This window comes from Blennius ocellaris, assembly GCF_963422515.1.
Source record: "Blennius ocellaris genome assembly, chromosome: 13".
NCBI classification, from domain to species: Eukaryota; Metazoa; Chordata; class Actinopteri; order Blenniiformes; family Blenniidae; genus Blennius; species Blennius ocellaris.
In genome coordinates this window covers 20,018,971-20,041,641 of record NC_137662.1, presented here as the reverse complement: position 1 = coordinate 20,041,641, position 22,671 = coordinate 20,018,971, and the positions used below count along the sequence as shown (strand labels likewise).

General features: G+C 40.9%; 2 protein-coding genes across 2 annotated transcripts in view; both read right to left on the bottom strand.

Moving 5' to 3' along the window:
* Positions 1-803: 803 nt before the first annotated feature.
* LOC308138836 (coiled-coil domain-containing protein 6-like) lies at positions 804-14,692 on the bottom strand. Its single transcript, XM_080508106.1, has 9 exons — positions 14,337-14,692; positions 12,843-12,992; positions 11,176-11,304; positions 10,525-10,628; positions 8,892-9,052; positions 7,327-7,483; positions 6,064-6,164; positions 4,146-4,267; positions 804-2,470 (listed from the first exon to the last, which is right to left on the bottom strand). The coding sequence occupies exons 1-9, from the start codon at positions 14,589-14,591 to the stop codon at positions 2,255-2,257; spliced, it is 1,395 nt and encodes a 464-aa protein (XP_080364232.1). The 5' UTR covers positions 14,592-14,692; the 3' UTR covers positions 804-2,254.
* Positions 14,693-15,772: 1,080 nt separating this feature from the next.
* The window catches only part of LOC308138553 (uncharacterized protein), a 129,197-nt gene continuing 122,298 nt past the window's right edge, over positions 15,773-22,671 (bottom strand). The window contains exons 42-45 of the mRNA XM_080507722.1: positions 22,216-22,299; positions 21,979-22,085; positions 21,098-21,189; positions 15,773-17,899 (exon numbers count right to left, since the gene is read on the bottom strand). Of these exons, the coding sequence (XP_080363848.1) occupies positions 17,832-17,899; positions 21,098-21,189; positions 21,979-22,085; positions 22,216-22,299 (351 nt within the window). The 3' untranslated portion in view covers positions 15,773-17,831. The remainder of the gene's footprint in view (positions 17,900-21,097; positions 21,190-21,978; positions 22,086-22,215; positions 22,300-22,671) is intronic.

Sequence of the window (22,671 nt, the reverse complement as noted above, 5' to 3'; positions counted from 1 at the left end):
ACAGCATCCTGGCAGCCATGAGGTCAGAGCTGCACGCTGCAGAGATAACCGGGGTATTTTAAAAGATGTACAGTTTTCACCACAATGACAGCTGAGGCTGACAGTCCTAAACAAATAAAAGTATGGAACAGTTACATTTGTTCTGGTGCAGTTCACAGGTCAATTCTCAGATGTTAATATTTGGTTGAATGCTGGACTCACCTTTTTTTTTTTTACATTATTTCTTCTGGTGATGCATTGGGTTATACCTTGACATTGAGCATCGGGATATACGGGTTCGAGGAAGGTGCATATGATTGGCACTTATATTTTGCCAATAACACACCCAAACACTTAAAGAAAAAATTTATGGGCATCCAAAAGCAATAAAAAGCATAACTGTACTACCATGTATATGGATTTAATAAGCATTTGCTTAAAATTCTCATCTGATGCATCAATAAGTTTAAATTGTCTTAGTTTGAATTTGCCTTCAATACACTTAGAGTAAGTTACAAGTTATTTTAATAGAGCAATTTTAGTCTGCACTTTAAGGGCTTGAAAAGCTCATGTTGACCTTATTTTTTTTTAGTGTGACCCCTTTGAAGCTCAATGGCACCCCATAGTGGAGGTCTGCCACAGACATTTAAAAACATTGATCTACAAACAGAAAGCTTGAGTGATTTAAAAGAAGAAAATGAGAAATCTACATAATTTCTCTATTGTGTCAAAAAGTCCATCACATCACTTGGAAACCATGAATAACTATATAGACAACTTTAATCTGGCACAAATGAACAAAAAGGCCTTACCTGCATTACAGTCAACTCCTTCCGCCTCTTTGCACAGGTGACAATAAAAAGCAAATTCTTCATTATAACGTTTCATCTACCACCTCAGAAAATGAGCTTTGATGGTGCAGGTTTATTTAAGGCACAAACATTTTCCATCAACTACTATGGAGGTTTGGGCACAGGTTAAAATTTCCACAATACATTTCAGTGAGGCTAAATACACAATGAGATCAAACCAAATGTGAACCTGTGCAAATACCAAATTCAGTGCGCAGAACAAATTGCAGGTTTTACTTTTTTTGTCAATCCGGTGAAACGATAAAGTGAAAATCTTCCGGGTTGCTCATGAGTGCGTCCCTTTCCCAGTTCTCACGCAATCCATAAAAGTGACAATTAAAAGCAGAAGCCGTCGTCTCGAGAGCTTTAATCATACATAGAAACAGTACCATTCACTGAGAATGTTTAAGCAGTATGTATATTTAGTGTAAAGAGAGCAATACGTTTTTTTTTTCCTTTTTCTGATGAGTATCCATAAGGATGATAGAAGCTTTGAGAAATACACCAGAGAGAGAAGAGCAGAGAAGAGACCGAGTACATGACTAAAGTTGAAACACCTCAGACTATATCTTTAAACACCTCAAAAGGCGACATTTATCTGTGGTTTATGTACCAGCGTCCATCCTCGATGCTTTTTTTTTTTTTCTTCCTTTTCCACTGAAGAGCAGCAGCGCGTTGAATGCTTTCAGAAAAGAAAATTACTGTGTTGCAAGCTCTGTTTGATCAATGCCCTCGAATGGAGAGAGTCCAAGCAGTCCACTGTGACACCTTCGTGTTTGACCTAATCAAAGCCACATTAAACTCGGGGTCGGGGCGAACTGTTGACTTCGACGACAGGATGAGCTGGTGTGGAGGACATTACTGCAATCGAGTGTCACATTATAGGCATAAAAAGAATCGATCACATCCATCTATTTATCCACCCACTTCTCTTAGCCAGCCATCCATCCGCAGGTCCAAACATCCAACTTATCATGAGAGACCACTGTAAAAACATACTGTATGTGCTGTTTGTGCTATCTCAGAAGCGCCAAAACAACAATTCCAACCAGCTAAAGTCCCAGGCAAAAAAAAAGAAAAAGAAAAAAAAAAGAAAGAATCATGACATGTACACGACAGAAGGTGGAACAGTAATTATCCTACAAATCCCAGAAGCAATTATTTTTCAGTTCATCCATTCCTTTTTAAGAGTAGTTAAGTAGCGCCACGTGTGGATTTGGCAGGCGGCCAGCTTCACCCAGGGCGACACGCCACCTTTGTTTCTTTCCTCCCGAAAAAAAACTTCTGAAGCTGCATCTTTTTGTGGAGTTGGTAAAGAGTAAGAAACGTCCCTTCCAGAGCTGGTAATGACGGAAGCTGCTGCGCTAGCATCGTGGCATTCAGTGGGCGCACACTGGTGCAAAAGACAGAGACTGACTGTGGCGTTAAGGCTGGGAGGGAGGCTGTTGTGCCGCTGCTGCCGCCGCCGCCGCCGCGTGCTGTGACATGGCTGCCGGGGAGGACATGGACTGGACCATGGGCTGAGCTGGTGGGGGTAGCGGAGGTTGAGCCTGGAAGGCCCCTGAGTGTGTGTTGGGGGAGGGGGGTGGCGTTGGACGTTTGAATTTGTCGGGGCTGGTGCTTCTTCTCGGGGAAGGCCTCTGGGAGTAAAAGAGAGGGGAAAAGGTAAATAAATGAACACTTCATCTGTATACCATCTGGCCTGTGAAGTCATTGGTGTGTGTAGAAGTCTGTTGTGTAGAAACGCCACCAGAAAAATAAGCTTCTGACCAGTGAGAATCATCCTCACACAAGTTTCAATCCTTAAACGCTCCCTGAGTCAATGATTCAACTTACAAAAAGAGGTTTAATATCCCGATTAGGCAATTGATGCGATATAAACGATTAAGGCTCATTCTGTTATTTACAAAAACAGTTTAATTTTTTCCTTTAATAAATACATTAATGCATGTCCTAATTAATAATGCAGGGTTTTGCTTTGATTTTTATTGCCAATAGTCCACACAATGCAAAACTATAGTGTAATTATAAAGCTGCAGTTGCAGAGTAGCGAAAATTGTAAATCTCTGGATCTTGTACCAACTATCAGAGATTTCGGCAATGACATAAAATGTTCAAATCAAACAAATGTTAAAAAAAAGAAAGTTCTGAGAAAACCTAATCTGTCTGAGGGGCAACTCTCCCAGACAGATTTATTTCCCCATTTAACTCCTGGGTGGGCTCTGTGGTGAGGGGACAAATGTCAACAGAAAATGTTATAATAGTCGGGAATGAGAGGAAGGCAGCTCAGAGTGCATGAAAAGGTTTGACTATGGAAAGAATAGGCTGGACTGAAATCATTAAATCATTTAGGAAACACTGTTAATTCGACTTCAGTTGCCTGTTTATAAATATACTTCAGTGTTTGCAGCCAGCATAAGTCTATGCTACAATAACAAAGCCCGAAGGAGGAAGTCAGAAGTCTTCTGTTACCATAAATTAATTCCTGATAACAGCCTCGAAACAGACAGTTCAAACTACCCACACCATGATCATTGTACGCATGTTAAAAACAAACAAACAAACCTGAAATTAAGTCTGAAGATGACTTCAACAAACAAAACTCAGCGAGGTCATAGTCTAGGGTGGATTGAAAATCTTCCTGAAAGGTTGCGGATTAGTCAAAAGCGTCTCACACTCCGTCAAGACGGTGTCACAGTGACCCAGATTGCATCAAGCTGGCAGCATTCCCGTGAGAAGGAGATAGACATTTTCTAACTCGGGAATGAGAGTCAGAGGAGAACGGCCAAGTTGAGAAAACGCCTATGCCGTTTCAAAAATGTTTGAACCGGAGTAGAACCAACTTGCGACCCTTGAACAGCGAAAGTACTGAGAATGTGAGCCGAGTCCTTTTTCAGTCATCGTGAGTTTCCGTGAACGCCCAGATGAGTGGGTCCCTTTAAATGTTGAAGCAACAATGAATTGTGGGGCAGCATGGTCTCGTCTCCTTTGGTAAAGGATGCATCAGTGTTTCCTATGCTAAAGGAAGCCTCCTTTCCTTAGCTTATAGAGAATTCCAATGCTCCTTATGGCAGCCACATTAACACTTCCAGGGGTTAAGGTAAAGGACAAAGGAAGGACTATTGAGGAGGCACCCAAAGACCAAGTCCATACAAATGATTTCATGCTTACTGGAAACAAGGCAACACTGTCCTCAAACAATTTTCTACATCAGTTTAAATTTTGTTTGCAAAGTGCTCCAGCTCCAGGTAAGAAAGCAGAAATCGGAGTATCGCAGGTGTGTGGTGAAAGACGGTGTGGGTGGATGTTACTTACTGCTACGGCATGAGAGGAGCTTCCGTGGACGTGCAGGGCAGGGGTGTTGTAGTGGGAAATGGCAGCTCTGGACAGTGTGGCTGGAGGAGTGAAGCCAACTGTGTGGGTGCCATATGAGAGGCCTGGAACAGAACAGACGAGAGGGGCCGTTTAAATATCAAATCAAACGCCATCGCTTCTGTACCCGACGACAGTTCCAGGGACTTGACTAATAAAGCATTAAAACAAGCGCATGGTCTTGTTTATAAAGAAAATATTTAGGCCGTGATCTGATGTCGCAGATTGCACCAACATGTCCGTCTGTCATGCCTGAAATTAAGTAAATTCACTCTGCAGGACTATTGCCTCAAGCACTTTGGGGAAGAAAGCTTCTCCCCGATTACAATCCATGATATTATCTTTTAAAGTGTGTGTTATACTGACTTGTCTATACTATGCATCAGTCATTTTAATAAATCAATGTCCAGAAATCCCTTGTTTATCACTGCAGGGAGCAACAAGAGAGGATTAATAAAAAACATTTGTTGCAGTGCTGCAGGAGCTCAGCAACTCAACTGTGCTTCACTGGAAAAAAAACAACATGAAATGCGTGCAACTACTTCATGGTTTTGAAAATAATCAACTCCGTGTAGTTTATTTTGATCAGATGTCATCTCAGAAAAGAGGGCAGGAAGACTTCGACTGTGGGAAAAGTAAACTGAACCTTGAACGAATGAGGATATCAATGTCAATGCAAGTATCTCCATATTTTCTCAGAGTTTCCCCGAGTACCATATTGATCCGACTACAATACAGGCCTTTTCCTTACGGAAACGGGTCTTAAATGTGGGGTCTGAGATCTGATACACGGCTCCTGGTTTTATGCAGATTTCTGGTCAACAACACTGGAGCCTTCAGAAATAATGCTGGGTTGCCTTGGTGATCACAAGCCGGCTGCAGGTGTTCTACATTGTTTACAAGCTATGAAATGAAACTGCTGCATGTCACATGCTTTGGTTGACAGCGAACATGAAAAGTGGCCTTGAAACCATTGAAAGCAGATCTGTGTGAAGCGAAGGAGACCATTACTGAAACTGTATGTCCAAAAGAAACAGAAGATAAGCCTGGGAAGGCTCTGGTGTCTCAGTATATTTAGACTGATAGTATTTGTGCAACTCCATAAATGGGTGATGGTCATCTCTTCTCTCAATGATAATTTTGCGCCTGAATCAACACTGGAAATTGAACTGTATTGTGCTTTCTTCCCCCAATTACAGTATTGTCTTGCATTGGTTTTTCCGTTGCACTTATGACTCGTGTTGTGCGATATGGCAAAAACTGTCCATTTTCCAATACTGATCTGATTTTAATTGGGATCAAATTTCTTAAAACTCGAGCAGTTTCTTCCACCACACCGAGAGTGAAAGCAATCCCACAGCCTCATTTAGTCACTCAAACATATCACTGTCAATGGCTGATCCATCAGCAGTAGGCACATTTGAAAGTAGAAACGTCTGCCACCAGGAGGTAGATCACTTATTTTGCAGAGAAGTTAATCAATTCAGATTTGCAGTCAAACAGACATAGGCTGAAGAAACCTATGTCGGACATGCTTTATGATGTTCATGAACCTATTTCAACCAGTGCATGCATTCTTCCATAACATTCCATTCCATCCCAGGTCCCCCTTTCTTTTGATAGGTTTTCCTGTATTTTCACTCCTTGAACCCTGAGACACACAATGTGAGCAGGAAGCAGCAAGCAAATGCCATAAATATACAACATGCCTTATGAATCAGCAGTCAATAATGGCTTTTACACATATGTGATGACACGGTATAGGACACACTTTATTGCAAAGATAAAAAGCCTATTGTCTTCCAAAACACAGTAATCAACTGGTACCAAAGGTGGCTTTTTATTGTTGCATTGAACCTACCAGGTGATATGGGTCGGCTGGAGCTGGGGGAGGGCGTGTAGGGAATCGGGCTGGACACCGTTCTCGCTCGCAAACCCTGTGCAGACATCTCATTGAAGTACCTAAGAAGATGGGACATCCGTTTCATTAAAATCTGAATTTGGAATGAAGCATTTACAATGCTTAATACACAGTGTATATTATTCTGCGTGGCTAATTGAAACTGAGGGTTCTTCTGAGTTTCTAATGAGGGGATATTTTATCTGACAACTGAGCTTTCATTTTCTGCTCACACTGTAATTCAGCGTCAACAGTCTGTTGTACAAGGGGAAACAAATTCAGCCTGAAACACATGGTTCCATTTTCACTCAGTTTATACACAACGTTTTAAAATATCCACCAAAAGCTGTGTCACACCCAAAATAAACTTGTTCCATATGCTGGATGATTTAAACTACTGTAAATGATGAGATGATAAACAGTTGTTTGTGAAACACTATGCAACTGAGCATGCATTTGTTGACAGCGCCAACATTCAGAATAATGCAGATGTTAGGTTTAATGATAAACATTACAAGATGCAAACAATCGTTTAAAGAGTAGCATGTGGAAATGTCCTTCAATATTCAATTTCCTTAAATTGCGTAGATTCACAATGATAACAGTTAGTGATAACACACTTCACAAAAAGGAGCTAAATGACAGTGACAACTTACAATAAAATATATGCAATAGAGTAAAAAGATAAGGACAGGATGTTTACAATGTCAATCCTTGAAAAATTACATCATACTCGGGATAAGATAATATTTCAGTGTCTGTAAATGAAGGCGACCACAAGTAATTAAGGCTTATTTTTCCTTTTCCAGTCAAGGGTCATCTGGGTACAACTCCACTGTATGAAGGTAATGGCTGTGAGTCACAGAAATAAGCTTCAAATACAATATTTGCTCAGAGAATGAAGGCAGACTGGCTCACTTGGACTAAATAATATGTACCTGATACAGACATCAAATTGATTTTTGACAAAGAGTGGCATAACACTGATAAGAGCTTGTTGTGCATCCTGCTACAAGTCTGTAAAAATGTCAACACTGCTGTTGCTAAATGAATATGTTTGCATATTATCCGTTGTTCTGTCTTTTGTTAGATCTCTTCACTCACGGATTAACCTCAGAATCGGGGTAGTGTAACAAGTGTGTCTGTAGTATCAGATTTTCTTGATATTATAAACGACAGGAGTGATTGTGATGTAAATGATCAGTTGTGTGTTGCATCCTTTACCTCTCATCATCCATTTCCAGACTGGATTCGCTCTCCGACAGCTGTCGGCACAGGGCCTCTCTGCGCTCCATTTCTCTCTGAAGCTTTCGCTGCAGCCTGATGTTCTCCTCCCTCATGTGTCGCTCTTCCTCGATGTACTGGGCACGTTTCTCCGTGTCTACAAAGGAGACACAGTGGCCGGGACATACCTCACATCATGGTCAAATCACATCAACAGGAATACACCGAATGCCTCCGATGAATCTTAAAATTGTACAAGTAACATTCCATGGCAAGGACTTATGTCTGAAAAGACAAAGCGGGTCACTGTCAATCTATTCAAACAATTGCTGGAGAGGCAAGCAGCAGGTATAACATGCCTCCTCACTTCTCAATGCAAGTGTTTAGAGGTTGGACTGGCACCTCCCTCTAGTGGTGAAAGTAAGGAATAGACAATAGTACTTCACAAAAGACTGTCACTATGTCAATGTCCATTACACAAAATGCATTTGATGCACCATGGAAAGAGTTTTTTCGAGCCCAATTTTTTAATGTATTCCAGGGATAAGACTCACTCTGTGGAAACACTTTACCAAGCATACATGTACATCTTGTCTTATGGCCCAACAAGTCAAGCTATAAGCGCCAAAATAATTTCTTGAAACTGACAAAATCAAGTTTTCATCCAAAAAGACGATCAAATGCACATGGAAAAAATAAAAAAACTGGCCAATACGGCCCAACTGACACTTTTACAAAATCTGTTCAGTGAAATGTCAAAAGCATCTAATTAAAAACAAACATTACGTGGCAACAAGTGAGGCAGGACCCAGTCTGGATGCATTTTGTACAGCTCAGATGAGCTTTGCCAATACCTCCTGTAATGATGAACTAAGAATTGGCCGCATCATTAGGAAGCATTACCAAGCAGATGGGTCTGCGGTGGATTTGATTTCTCAGTATGGTCATAAGATTCTGTCCTTTCTGGAGAAATTATTTCATCATCATGTGAAAAGATAAAAAGTACAGTTGTCAAAGTTTGAATATTTCCTTGTGTATTCATTTCAAATCAGCTGACGACTGATCAATGTTGGCCCCAAAACAGATGAAGCCACAGAGAAGCATGTCAGCAACGCTTCAGATTACTTGCCAAACTAAGAGATAATTGCAGAATTAAGTTTCTTTAAGAAAAAAGGCAGCAAGCGAGGCAGAGAACATTTGAGACCGATTCAGAACCCATCGATATTGATTTAAAACAGAGCTCAGGGTATCCATTTCATTAAGAAGGTACTTTTTGAACAGTTCGGGGGTTAATTTGGCCATACTAAGAGGTGTGTACTTGACTTCTGTGCAGCTCTAAATCCTCCTTAGCGTAATGTGACCAGTGACTCAGAAAGACAACACGAAACTGTGTCACAACGTATCCTGTTCTCTGTGCTCAATGTAAAACAAGACAAGCGCTGGTGTAGAATGAATTTGCCTCCCGCCGCTTATCCGACGATCAGTTCAACCAATCACACCTTTAAATCAACCCTTGAGGGTCTCTGCCCTCCTGCCGATCACATGGCAGCCTGATGGTCACTTACGCTGCAGCTCAGTGGTGCGCAGGCTTTTCTTCAGCCGCTCCACCTCATTCTTTAGGAAGCGGATATGCCGCATCATGTTCTCTGGCGAGTCGATCTCCATGGAAACGTCTCGCGGGGAGGGAGGTGCCGAGACGGGCTGGTCCAACTTCTCCTGAAGGATTCTGGGTGAGAAAAATCAAAAATGCTCAAAAAGGAGCAATAAACAATCTTACCTCCGTGTATATTTGACCTCACTGAAGTTTACTAAGCCGTGCATGGATGGGTTAAATATGTAGTAATTCATGATCTTAAAATAAAGACCCGGGAAGGTGCAGTCCAAGAATGTGTTCATAAATGTCAGGTTTGGCTGATCAACAACAAACGTATAAATACTCATGTAATTGCTGCCTTAGCCCAGTACATTTGTGGAGGTGTGAATGCCCCCATCATGCAGACAGTTCATTTTAAAAGGTCTAACCTTTATTTTCACACAAACTCCGTTGCAGTGGATTTGGATTCTGAACACAGCGTGGACCCAAGAGCACGTAATGCATATCAAAGTGTGGAGTAGAATGTAGCATTATGCGCTATTCTGGCACCTCCATAAACCTTATAAGCTGTCGGGGAGTGAAGTTGATGTGCAAGCCTACACAACACTCCCACACGAATCGTATTTAGTGCAAAACATAGCATTATTTTGTGCTCGCTGTTGTGACAAATTAACTCAGAGAAGCTGTTTGCATCTTTTGGTTTGATGTTACAAAGGCTAGTGTGAACAGAGAGTTATGTAGACTAATATTAAGTTGGATCTGAGTCACCAACAAAATGCTAAAATGAGTCAAAGTTTAAATGCGTTATAGCTTGAGTTTAGGAACAGAGACTTGATATACGAGTGTCTAGAAGAACATTGGATCAAGAAATATGCAGCACATATAACACGAGATAAAACCTGCATGTATACCTTTGTGATCACACCAATCATTGTTCTGAAATGACTGCAAAATGAAGATTTCAACTCTTTTAAGGTATATTTTCTGTAGATCATTACTCAACAATGAATCTAGTGAAAACCTATTCAAAGGGCCCACAGGGCAGATTTGCACTGATGTGAGTTTCAGTCTTAATGCATGAAAAACCTCATGTCTCAAATTTAATCCTGAAATATCCCAGCTGATCTTGTGTCATAAAAACCTGCTAAAGAAAACAAACTCAACATTCAATTAAGTGAGTAAATAGAAATCTGAATACAGTTGAATACTCTTGTGAAGCTTAAACATAAGATCATTTTGTTAAACTAAAGCTTAACAGATTATTTTAAATTGAGAGATTTCAGCACCAGCCTACCGGATGTCACATTTTTTGCTTCTTTAGTAAGTGAAAGTTAGACAAGGAAGAAAGATTTAGCAAAGACAAAAATTGGTGTCAGGAAGTTAACAACCTGAGGGGAACCATAGTTTTTTTTTTTTTTTTTTAAATCTAGATAGGCAAACGATACGCCCCAAAAATAGGAATTGAAATGGTTTTTAGCTCAACAGTATAAGTTCTGTGAAACTGTCCATTAAAACTGATAAAGAATCTTCGGCTTGAATGACGAAAAGCATGGCTTTAGACATTAAAAACAGACTTGTTACCGCATAATATAATTGCACCGTACCTTTTCTCAGCCTCCAGTTTGTCCATCCGTTTCCACAGCCTGTTGACGAGCGCTTCTTGTTCCTGCTCTAATGTGTTCTCAAGGTCGATCTTCTCCCTCCTCAACTGGAAAATAAAGGACATTTGAGAGTGAGGTTCAGATAGAGAAAAACCTTGACAATCCAAAGCAGTGACGGGACTGAACACACGCACATTACACAGCGAAGCCAAGGTCTCTGCAAAGATAAGCTGCTCTTCTTCAGAGCAGCAGTCTGTAGAGACCTGTGAGGCTGTCGCAGTGATAGAAAACACTTTCAAAGATGGGCTGTATTGCTAGGAAAAAGGTAAAATAAAATGCTTCGAGACTTTTTCGGTGAACGCTTGTCGCATTTTGTTTTTGTAAACATGCCATTATCTCATGTCGATCAGAAGACGATTCACAGGCAGTGTTACATAAGAATCAATCTGACACGTGAATCAGTGGAGCACATACATGCAGGGAGAAATGCAGCCATCAGATCATGGAAACATCACAGAGGCTTCAGCACACAGGTTTCATCCAGCCACAAACCAAAATGTTCTTTCCAGTTCGAACTTCAGTAGGAAGAACTGAGCTTTGGACAGATGCTGAAAAGCTGGTTGTGGAAATCAAATTTTTACCACATGAGCGTACCTGCTCCAGGGTTAGCTGCTTCGAAATGGTCTCGTTCTCCATTTTCTTGATCTTTTTCATGAGCTTGTTAACCTGGAACTCCTGTTCCTGCTCCAAATGCTGCTCCAGCTCAGCTTTCTCGTGTTGGAGCTAAAAAGGAATAGAGAACAATAAATGGAGGGTAGAAAACAAGAAAGGAGCCAAAGCACAAGACGACACTCTGCACTGGACAAACTGATGTCATTTCATCAGATTCACCAAGCACATTGAGCACAAAGTAAAAAAGGAAACCAAGAGACAGTACTGCTGGGTTCTGGGCTAAATGTTCCACAAGAACAGACAGTATAAAATAATGATTTGGCAACCAAAGTAACCACCTTTGGCAGCTCACCAGTACAAAAAGGGTGCGGTTCAGCACCGATTCAAAACGGGGCAGCACTGTGATAGATTATATAAGTGATTAGTCATTACAGGGAAAAGGGATGCAAATTCATTTATAGGAAGAAAAAGGAACAAAACAGGGAAAGGACGGAAAAACATTTCCACTATGCTACAAAGATAAACTCCAAGAATACTGTAAAACAATAGTTGGTTTTATCACACGGTGCTTACATTCATGCAGACTGCAGGATCCTGGCTCAAACAAAAGGCTACAAGGTTTCACCACACCCAGACCAGCCAATTTTCTTCTCATTAACATAGCTGCAACTGTCTTTTTGTCTTTATAAAGTCCCTCCTTTCTACAAGTGATTGTCGAGCAGGCCTCCAACCCACTGTGCTGTGTGGTCAGTGCCATCTCCAACCAAGTGTGTGAAAAATGCTTGTTCATGTTCGGCCTGTGGAAACCTTGCAGAGATGTTTGTGCCGTGACTTCGTAAGTCCTTCATGCCAAGGCTGCTTGTAAGCGACACCAGAAGATCAGCAGCGTATGCAAAAATATGTTTTCTGTACTGTCCTCTGTGGATGATGGTAATTTTCAGAAACAGTTTGTGCTTCCTCTCCGAATTAGAAATATCTGCTGGTGCGCCACAATACATATCGATCTGAAAACATTGTTTGGTTCCTTAATTATTAGAAGAAACAGTGAAGAAACCAATCACGAAGCACAGGCTACAATTTACCAGCAGAAGAGACTTCCTCATGCCCATGCATGTACACTCAAGGCCATTTGTGGTAACTATATCTCAGGCCACTGGCAGGCACAGCTCTGTTTCATGTCAAGTAAGATAACAAAAGTCCAAACATGTTCATCTGTATGACTTTAAGCAAGGTCTGCTGAGGCATTTACATACAATGCTCTCAGACTATTACCTCTTCGGATATCAACAATCCATTAGTGAGCCTCCAGCCATCAACTGAAAGTGGAGTGTGTGTCTGTGTGTAGTTGGGAAAATAAGATGTGGAAAGAAGACTGAACCAAGCAACCGACAGACGGGAGTAGAGTAATTTGAGAGTCATTTAGAGTTGCTAGCAGCTGCAGTGAAGTCATCCTGAGCCTTTCCAGGCTTCAGGCGAGTACCAATGCAGTTGATGATAATGCACAGTCATTCAAACCTTCTGCACAGATACAGGCATCTGATGAACATGCCTGACAATATTATTTCTTTAATTAAGATTAGTTCAAACTCATGTTGGGCCAATTCCCATGGCGTTTGTTAATAAGAACCCATTCTCGCTTGATCACTCACCTGCATGAGTTTCCTTGAGAGCTCATTAGTGAGAAATTCCTCCTCCTTCTCGTAGTTAACGGCCAAGGTCTCCTTCTCTTTCTGGAGGGCCTGAATCTTCTTGAACAAGGTGTTGCTGATAAATTCCTCCTCCTGCTCTGCTCTGGCTTGCTGCAAGTGAAAAACCGAGACATGTCAGTGAAACCGACTCATAGTTCTGGCACAACAAACTGTGCTCCACCTCTATCCTGATTAAATTGCAAGACTGTGTACAGATCAGCCCAACTCTGATGCAGGGAAGTCTGCCAGCCAAAGAGGAAGCATAATTTTCCCAAACGACATGAAACACTGCGGTGAACGGGTGACTCGCAGCAAGACCAAAAAGTAAAAATTGTGCTGGCGACAGCAACAAATCAGCAGAATCTGTCCTGAATGTCTCTTTTCGCATCTCACTTAATGCGTAAACAGACCGGTGTGCCAGAGAGGTCTCCAATTTAATGACAAGCCCTCATCATAACCTTCTCATCTGCCCTTTCACATTTCTTACACCAGTAGCAGATCTAAACCTGCTTCGAAGCCAGTGGGACTTTATTACGGTCCTGGACCAACAAAATGAACTGTATGAAGAACACATTTGAGTCAGGGCATTGGTATTTGAGTGATTCTCGCTTATGGAGATATGCTTTCTATCTTCCACTGACCCCAAGATGAATGACTGATTTTGACAACAGTGAGCATTACAGTATGATGATACGTCTGTCCTTGCCAGTCCCCAAATTCCTCATCCAACTCAAAGATGGCTTGTTTGCAGAGTTTGCCACTGCTGTTGAAGCACAATTAAGAGGGAACACACACACTTAAGCTTTTCATGTTTACAGAGGGTGGTCAGGTCGCAGTGTGGTTTGACTTGCCAGCATTTAGGAGCGTGGCATCCAGTTAGCTCGCCAAGTTTGGCCTACATACTTCCCACCTATCCGGCAGATCGGTTACACATTTTATGAAGCTGGGACTGATTAACAGAGCATTGAGACACATGACGCATCGCTGCACGGCTAGTGCCTCCGCTGCTTGCTCGGCTACATATTCTCACGTATTGGCAGTATCGTTGTTCATAACGTGGTGACAATGCCCAGTAGTGAGTAACCAGGTGACTAAAATGAGCCTACTCTTGTCCGGTAACTCGCGTCGTGAGGTGCCCACCTCACAACCGACGCCTTTTAACTTAGCCACCGAAGCTAGATCGGGTAGCTGCTACTAGGAAAGCCCAAGAAAACAAAGCAAACGAGCTGGCAAGCCTAACAAGGTGGCTAAATAAAGTTAGCAGCACGCCCAACTGGAACGTTCTGAAACGGAACAGATTAGCGTTTAAAATACACAGATAGTAACTAACACTGTCCATTTAGCTCCAAACAAAACAGCGTTAGCCACGGCTAGCTGACAAAACGCAGTGTAACAAGCGGCGTGGGGCTACAGCTAGTTAGCCTAGCCTAGCCTAGCCTAGCCGCCGTTACTCACAATGGTGACGCTCGCTTTGCGGAGGTCCCGATTCTCCTCCTGCAGAGCTTTGCACTTGAGTTTGAACGTCTCCAGCTCGATCTTGAGAACTTTATTCTCCTGCTGCAGCGAGGCGAGGCGGTTCGTCAGCTCCTCCAGGCGAAACTGCGAGATGACCACGCTCGGCTTGCCCGAGTTGGACGCGGAGGACGACATCGGGGTGGCCGAGCTGCTCCCCGCGCCGTCGGTGTCGCTCTCGCTTGCGCTATCCGCCATGGCTGCGCGACAGTGTGCGGAGTGACTGTGGAGGAGGAGACGGCGGCTTGCAGCAGCAGCGTCTGAGCGGCAGAGGCACAATGCTGGGACACGGTGTGACCTTGCTCCGGTGTGTCGCACAGCGCTCCCGTCAGGATGTCTCCAGTACTACAATACGGAGCCCATTCGCCCATAAATACGATCAATGATTCATTATAAAACCATCAAAGTGGGAGTTATGTTACGTCTCATCTATCGCGGCAAGTTACATCAAATAAGATTTTCCTGAATACATTCATCTTCAGTCTAAGTATAAAACTTTTATGGATCATCTTTGTATTTGTACTGCGTCCAATACCACTGATCGCTTTCCCTACACATTCTTAGCACTGACACATGAGCTCATGTGGTAAGAGAAAATAGTTATAAGTAAATCATGTACTTTTATAATAATAGCTATAAATAACGGGTTCAAATACTGGCAGGGCTTTTCTATGTGGAGTTTGCATGTTCTCCCCAAGTGTGAGTGGGTTTAATTTCATTGGTGACCCTAAATTGCCCCCAGGTGTTAGTGTGCCTGATTGTCTCTGCATTTGCCCCCTGCTGAATTGGTGAAATGTATTGAAACCTTTGATTCAATTATATTGATTGATAAATGTACTTTTGTGTCTGTGAGTGGTTGGTTTAAGTCCTTATTGACTTGAAGTTAGCAATTGTTTAGTTCCTCTGTGTTTCTTTCTTGCATACTTGCTTTGTGTTTTATTTTATATCTTGTGTCCTGTTGTGGTTTAATAAATCTTTGTATTGTGGGTAGTCATTTGTACATCATTATTTCAATCTTCCTTTTTTAGATTTTTATTTTCTCTTCTTGGTTTTTGACTTGTCTGGGGATATTTTGTGTCTTTTTGTAGTTGGTATGTGTCACATTGTGGATGTTTTGGTGATATTTGTACTCATTTTGTCCCTGATTGATTGTATTGCTATCATAGGATGATGGAAATTCATCTGCTATATAATTACTCCAAAAGTCAGATATGTCTTCTTGGAGAATAGCATTTCATTTCTTGATCATGATATTTTTGCTCAAAGACCATTTAGTAGGGGAGAAGTGCATAACTGTCCAAAAAGCAGCGTTTCCCGCAGTATCATTGCTATAACATTAAAAATAAACTTCAAGGACACAAAGACAGGAATAAAAACTGTGCTGCAAAATCAATGCATTTTTATTAATTTTTTTTAATTTTTTGGTAGATTTTTTTTTAAAGACGTCTGAAACATTTGTGGTGTCATCATTGCTGCTATAGCCTCTAAAAGACCTTGAATAACCAAAGTGCTAGAATAGTTTTACATTTCAATGGCTTCACTCTTGTTAGTAAGAATTGTACATCAAAAAATCTGCTCAGGTGAAAACACATATCAAACAAAATTGACATAAAATTGATAGTTCAACCATATCAAAGGATCCTCTGCCCCCTGATTGACATAGTAGTATGAGAGGATGTGGTACAGCATCCAACCCGACGTCCTTTAAACCCCCTCCCAAGAAAGAAAAAGTTACATAGTTTCCATGTCCACAGCATAGACATCAGCATAGTGAGCCATTGCACCAGCAGAACATCACACTTGAACTACATGGGCATCTAATGAAAACCAATACAAAGAGAAGCCCAAAATGTAAAGTAAAATATCATCAGTGAGCTAGTGAAAACAATTCTATTCGACACTGCATATACAGACTCTCAAGCCTAAAGAGATCACACAGTTTCAGAGTTAAACACAATTTATTTAATGTTTAAATAATTGTTTTTGACCATCCAGTGTTTTTGTCATACAATATGCTATTTAGAGCTACAATCAAATAATGTCTTTATGTGTCCTTAATGTGAATAGTGTTTTAAATTAAGGAAAAGCATCAACCCACCCCTGCCAAAAAGAAAAAAAATAAATAAATTCAAAGTTAAATGCCCCAGCTTTCCTTTTAATACCACAGCAGCTGTTAGAAAACCAAATCGACACACTGCTAAAATGATTACAAACAGCCTAACAGTGTACAGAGACTCCTACACCCTATAGCCAATATGCACAATACAAGTATAATTTTACAGCGAGCCAGCCTACTAGCATGTACATTCAGATTACTTCGCTCTCTTAGCAGAAGCTGCCCTCCAGTTTTACACAGACAGACGAGACATCACATCCTCAAGAATCTATAGAACTTTTTTTTTCCATCCTCACCCCGACATGATAAATGCTTTAATGGCATCCCTTTTCGATTGAAAATAAAATATAAAATCAGTGACAAATGTTGGGGGGGCTATATGTGCAGAGATAAAGGGTTGTATTTGTCATTTGTGTTTGCAAACTTGTAAAAACTGTACTTAAAATAATGTGAACAACATGCATGAAAATATGAGTACTCTGAAACGCTGCTTTTGCAGAATTAAATTCATTCCCACTTTGGGAATGACTGGAATTCAATTTTCTGGAAATTTCCCCTGCTAAAATCAAACCAGGATTTTTTTTTTTTCATATACAAACATTATACCTGTTCTCATTGTAAGTAAATATACAAGAACCTGTGAAGTCACTCTCAAATCTTTAAAAGAGGAACCGCTTCTGTAAATGTTGAAAGCACTTGAAAAAGTCACTCTCCTCAGTGCATTTCCACTCAGCAACAAAGCCTTTTTTTTTTTTTAAGAATTATACATATTGTAGTTTTATATACAGAAAAAAAGCTTTCGTGTTAGTCTAAGTTTTAAAAAGGAAGGAAAAAAATCCTGAAACAATTTACATCCTGACAACAAATGGGTTCAAGAAAAAACTATAAGGCGAGTGTTGAAGTTGGATCAGAAGTGTTCCAAAAGATCTGTGTGTGTGTGTTTGTGTGTGTTATCGTGTCGACTTCCTTCCCTCCACACGCCGTGTGGATCTGAGCTCTTGTGCCATCTTTGGTCACAGTTGCACCTGTGTGGTCGTCGGTAGCGGAGTCTTTGTCGTTCCTCACAAAAACAAAAACAAACGATGCTCCTCGTTAAAAAGCTCTCACAGCACTGGTGGACCGATGGCACGTCTTTGTTTCACAGCAAACAGGAAGCAGAGTCATTGTCCATTGGTCCACCTCAGTCTGAAGCCCCCGGGTCCTCTGATTGACAGGGAGTGAGTTTTTCATGCTCATGCTTTAAGTCAGAAGGGTCGACTCCTCTGGAAAACCATTTGTTTGAAGCAGACAGTTTTTGGAGAGTGGATCTTCGCTCTAAGTCGTCACTCCGAAGCCCTCCAGCCCTTTGAAGTCTTGTTCCCAGGAAACGCAGAGCTCGGTTCCTGCACAGCTGCAAGACACAAACACGTACATCACATATAACAGTACATTACAACAGGGTGGAATCTTGACTAAATATTCTGTTACTTGCAATAACTGTGATATTAAATGATTACATTTTAATATTGTTAAAATAGTGGGTATGAGGATATTTCACGAATGATCCAGTGCCACACTTTGAGCAGAGCCATTCATAGCTTCATATTGTTAATTACTCCATTTCCAGAAGGTGATATGATACTATCTATGAAATACGAATTAAGTCTTCTTTGGATAGTTTGGTTCATTCACTGGTTTTACACGAAATATAACATACCGACATGTCAGCTTAATGAGACTCAGCAATAATTAGAGCAATCCAAGTACTGAAAAAAAATGTAACGGAAAATTGTCTGCTTCTTTAAACAAATTCTCTAGCGTGCACCCCAAGTTTTTTGGCTTTGTGTATTGAAGTCGTTAATTCTCACAATTTTGTGGGAATTTCTTACTATGAGATGGAAATGCGGGCCTCAAATTTATGGAAGCAGACTGGTAACCTGAAACTCACTGGTTTGAAATCCACTGCCAGTGATTACCAGCAAGACCTTCAGATGCTCAGGTTTGTTCAGTAACAGCATCCAGCAAGAAAAACACACTCTGAACTGAATACGCCCAACATCTGTAAGGGCATCTCAAGTGAAAGAGTTATGTGCTTTTTTTTACAACGCACAGTTTTGAAATTCTTAAATCAGCCTGTAATGATTAACAACCAGATTTAGATCTAGATTGACAAAATATTTCTTGCTGGGTTACCTGGAGGGTCAATTCTTCCACTTTATTGTGACATACCAATCGCAAAAATGTCTCTTCAGCTTCATCATTGTACGAGAATCGCCACTGCAATCATTCTAACTTGAGCCATAGACTGGTTAGTTTTAATCCCTTCCTGCCACAAACAAGATTCATTGTTGGGTCCCTCACACTCGAGCTCAGAACAAAACCCGACGCACCACCAGGAGAGACTCATTTTTGGCATGACTAATTTGGGGCTGTACTTTGCTGGGGGACACCATCATTGCATCTGCAACAATAATCTAGACTGCACCACTGAATGGACACCAGACCATTTATAGACTATTTATAGGACCGATATATCTCCTGCACATTAAACTTGATTTAATGGTTGTAACCTACCCAATTGGAATAATTCTCGTGCATGAAAGCACCACTTAAAGAGTGAAAATAAAACTCTGTCACAATCCTCTATCGCCTTTGCGTGACTAAATGACAACATGTTAACAAGACCTGATGGCGTGTGGTTTAATAATGACCTCTGTTACCATAGAAACTCTTTGCCAGACTTCACAGCAGTGCCATTTTATTTTTAAGTCAGTTTTGTACAGATGGTATGATTCACCACAAACATAACACGAGGGCGAGCAGCAGCATGGATTAACAGTCTGGCCAGTGGGATAACGAACTCTTTTGGAAGGCTACAATGCTGTTGTGAGTCAGGGATTTAGTGGACAAAAACAAGCATGGACGGTATCAGCAGGGCAACACAATACTGAGGTGTGTACCGCCTATCACCCACATACCCTTTGTAAACTGCTCACTATTCACACACATAAACACACAGAGGGGAGAAATGTTGCCAAGAGATAAGCAGGATCAGACCAGTCAGCCTTTTACATTGATTGGTGGGTGACAGTGAGATGGAGCAAATATCTGAGTAAAACAATAATTTGCCATTTTTGGGGACTTTTTTTTTTTTCTACTGAAAATGTTAGTATTACTTTCACGTACAAATGTTTTGTGTACTTGATGGTTTGATTCACTATGAGGGAAGATCTGCATATGTTTGAAAATCACAATGCAACATGGCGACAAGTCTGCAGGTGTAGCCAATGTCGTACCGAACTATCATTAACAACGAAAAGTGTAAGAATCTTGCAAGAAATTGAGCACATTTCTGCCTATTTGCAATGACACAAAGAAATGGAAGCAACTGAGGCAGCTTGTATTCATTAAATCATTTATCCCAATAGATATAGTTAGGATTTAGACTTTCTGTATAAAGTTTTCTATTAAATAAAAGCTATCTGTGCCATTAGCTGCATTTACATGGTCATTTTTAGTCAATCTGACTGAATTCTTTCTGGTTGCGAGATAAGAGATTATCAGATTGACGTGTGGATGTATATGAACAAAGATTAGAATATGATTTTACTTTTAGTGGATCAAACTCTTGGTGCTGTTTATTTGTGTCATTTTATTGTATATCTCATTTCTGACTTCTTTTTAAGTTACTGTATTATATTTAAACTGTGAAGCCCTTTGGTCAACTTCCCGGCTGTTAAAAGGACTGTACAGATAATCTTTGATCGATTGACGGATAATGCTTTGCAGTGTGAGAGAGCAACACGTGCACAAGATCTAGCTTTACCCAGAAACCTGCCAGCATTACAGAAGGATTTGTTAGTGAGACTAATCAAGTTTGCCTACCGCAATCTGATCAGAGCTTCAGTTGGATACTTAATCATACGTAAGTGTTCACATTATGTCATTTTAATTGCATTACTTATGGTCCATGTAACGTCCATCATTCTGTCATTTCTCAGTATGGATTCAGAGTTTTCTCATTTTCAAAGCCAAATGTATCTGCTTTAACTTAAACCAACGGTAGCATTGAGTTACAATAACTTTTTGTTCCAATGCAAAGTGCTTTGCAATTCTTCTTTTGTAAATATGCCATTTAAAGCACAGCACACTGAAAAACCTATTCCAAAAAAAACTATTCCTGTTTATTAAAGTGTGTTCACGTTTGTTCATAGTTAGAAAACTGAAAAAGCAGAGTAATAAACATGATGTACCTGAATTTTTCGAACACCCACAAGCCTAAAAAGTGAAGATTTCCATGATGTAACCATGTTTTGACAACTGCTTACTGGACTGCTCAGCACTGCTGCGCAGCTTATCTGCTGGTTGCCTAGCAGCCTCGCCACAGTGTCACGACTCTTTAAAGTCACTACACACGACCACCGTTTGTTCAGAGAATGCACCAGTACACCCCCTCAAAACACAAGCACTTGTTTTCTTTCCAAGCTGCTTTTTGTATGCAACACGTGATGTGATGACATGAAGAGGAGAGGACCATAACGCAGAGATAGACATATGCTACAAAGGTAGGGAAGGAATGATGACCGAGCGACAATGAAAACTACTGTACCTGATGGAACACAGTTATCCCTATGAGTGGTGCTTTTTGTCCCCTGATCTTCTGTCATTGTTTCGTCTGCTATTTCTTGACCCTTCTCCTGGCTAGAAGATACAAACATACACAAAAATACAGTTGAGATGTGGCATTAGGGGGAATCCGAATTAGAAAAGGAATCGGAAAAACAGACAAATCTTCACACACTGCAGAAAAAGCTTGTTATATTATTGCATTTTTATTCACAGCACTCAGTTTAAAGTTTGACAGCAGCAGAAATTAGTAGCGACTTTGCTGTACAGAATATAATTAGGTCCTGAAGCACACACCAAGTAGACACCTAGAAGGAACACTTGTTAATATGGACAGTGTTAGAAAGAAAAGAGGCAGATTTCACAGCACAACACACATTAGTCATGATGTTGAGCAATTGGTCCATTGCATAAAAGGGACATTAAAAAATCACAGTCAGGAGAAGTACAGTCACCATCTCCTCTGTTTTCCAGTTATGCAAACACAACAGCGAGAGCATGCAAGGTTGCACCTCCAAGCATTTTTTTTCCCCACACCAAGAACAGAAACAATGAGAACAGTTAAATCAAACCAGGTTATCCTAATATTTGACTTTATAAACTGAAGTGAGATGAACTCGATACAGCTGCAGCTCATGAAGCCAAAAGACGTTTAGTTAAAGATAATATCTCCATTTCAACAAGTCGGCCTCACATGGTTATGGAGTGATTGTGACTGCACAATTCACAGCGTGATATAAAGTCACAAGAGAGTTCAGTTACAACTTTAATCAGTTGTTAACCTCCTATAGATTAGATATGCCTTCTGGTTCTGATTTGACTGAAGAAATTCAGTTAATGTGCGATATCATGCGAACCTCTGACCCATCATGTTGCAGAAGGTGACTGAGCTGAAGGTCTGGGTGCCACCTGTCACCCCCCTGGTTTTCCGGTGTGGGACTTGTGACCCGGCGAATGACCTTCCTGATCACCTGCCCAAGGTAAAAAGGACGTCGCCAGAGGGGGAAAACAAACCTGAAGGTTTTAGCTTCTTTAAAATGGACACGCTTTCCTGTGACATTTTTCATTTGGGAGCTGAATGAAAATAAAGAAATACATTACTTTTCTACTGACGAGGTTACCATCTTTGTCCAGGTAGTGTTCTTCAGTCATAGATTCTCCTGGGATGTTCTTCGCATCTTCACCCTGTTAGTGTCGGTGAATAATTGCTCATTGACCGACTACACCAAACATAATGCACAATCTTTCACTGTCACCACACTGAAACGAGGCAAGAACACCGAAGAAGTCAGAGTGGAAGCTGAACCAACCTGCAAAACAGGCTAATTGATGCATGTATATACAGTTATACACACATCTTCATGAGCACAAACACACACACAGGTGGCACTACCTTTGTGGGGCCTTTCTTTTCACAGTCGTAAATCCATAACCCATTATCCAAAGCTTAATCATCACAATTGAGAACTACTATGACTATAACCCTGAATTAACCGATTCTTCTAAATTGCAGAGAAATCTATCTTTCTATTTAGGCCCCACAAGTGTAGCGTGCTG

Coding starts and splice junctions, on each gene's coding strand:
- LOC308138836 (XM_080508106.1), bottom strand. CDS start 14,591: ATGGCGGATAGCGCAAGCGAGAGCGACACCGACGGCGCGGGGAGCAGC. Junction 11,305..12,842: donor TCTCAAGGAAACTCATGCAG/GTGAGTGATCAA, acceptor ATTCCTTTTTAG/CTCCAACACGAGAAAGCTGA. Junction 6,165..7,326: donor CTGGAAATGGATGATGAGAG/GTAAAGGATGCA, acceptor CCATCTTCTTAG/GTACTTCAATGAGATGTCTG.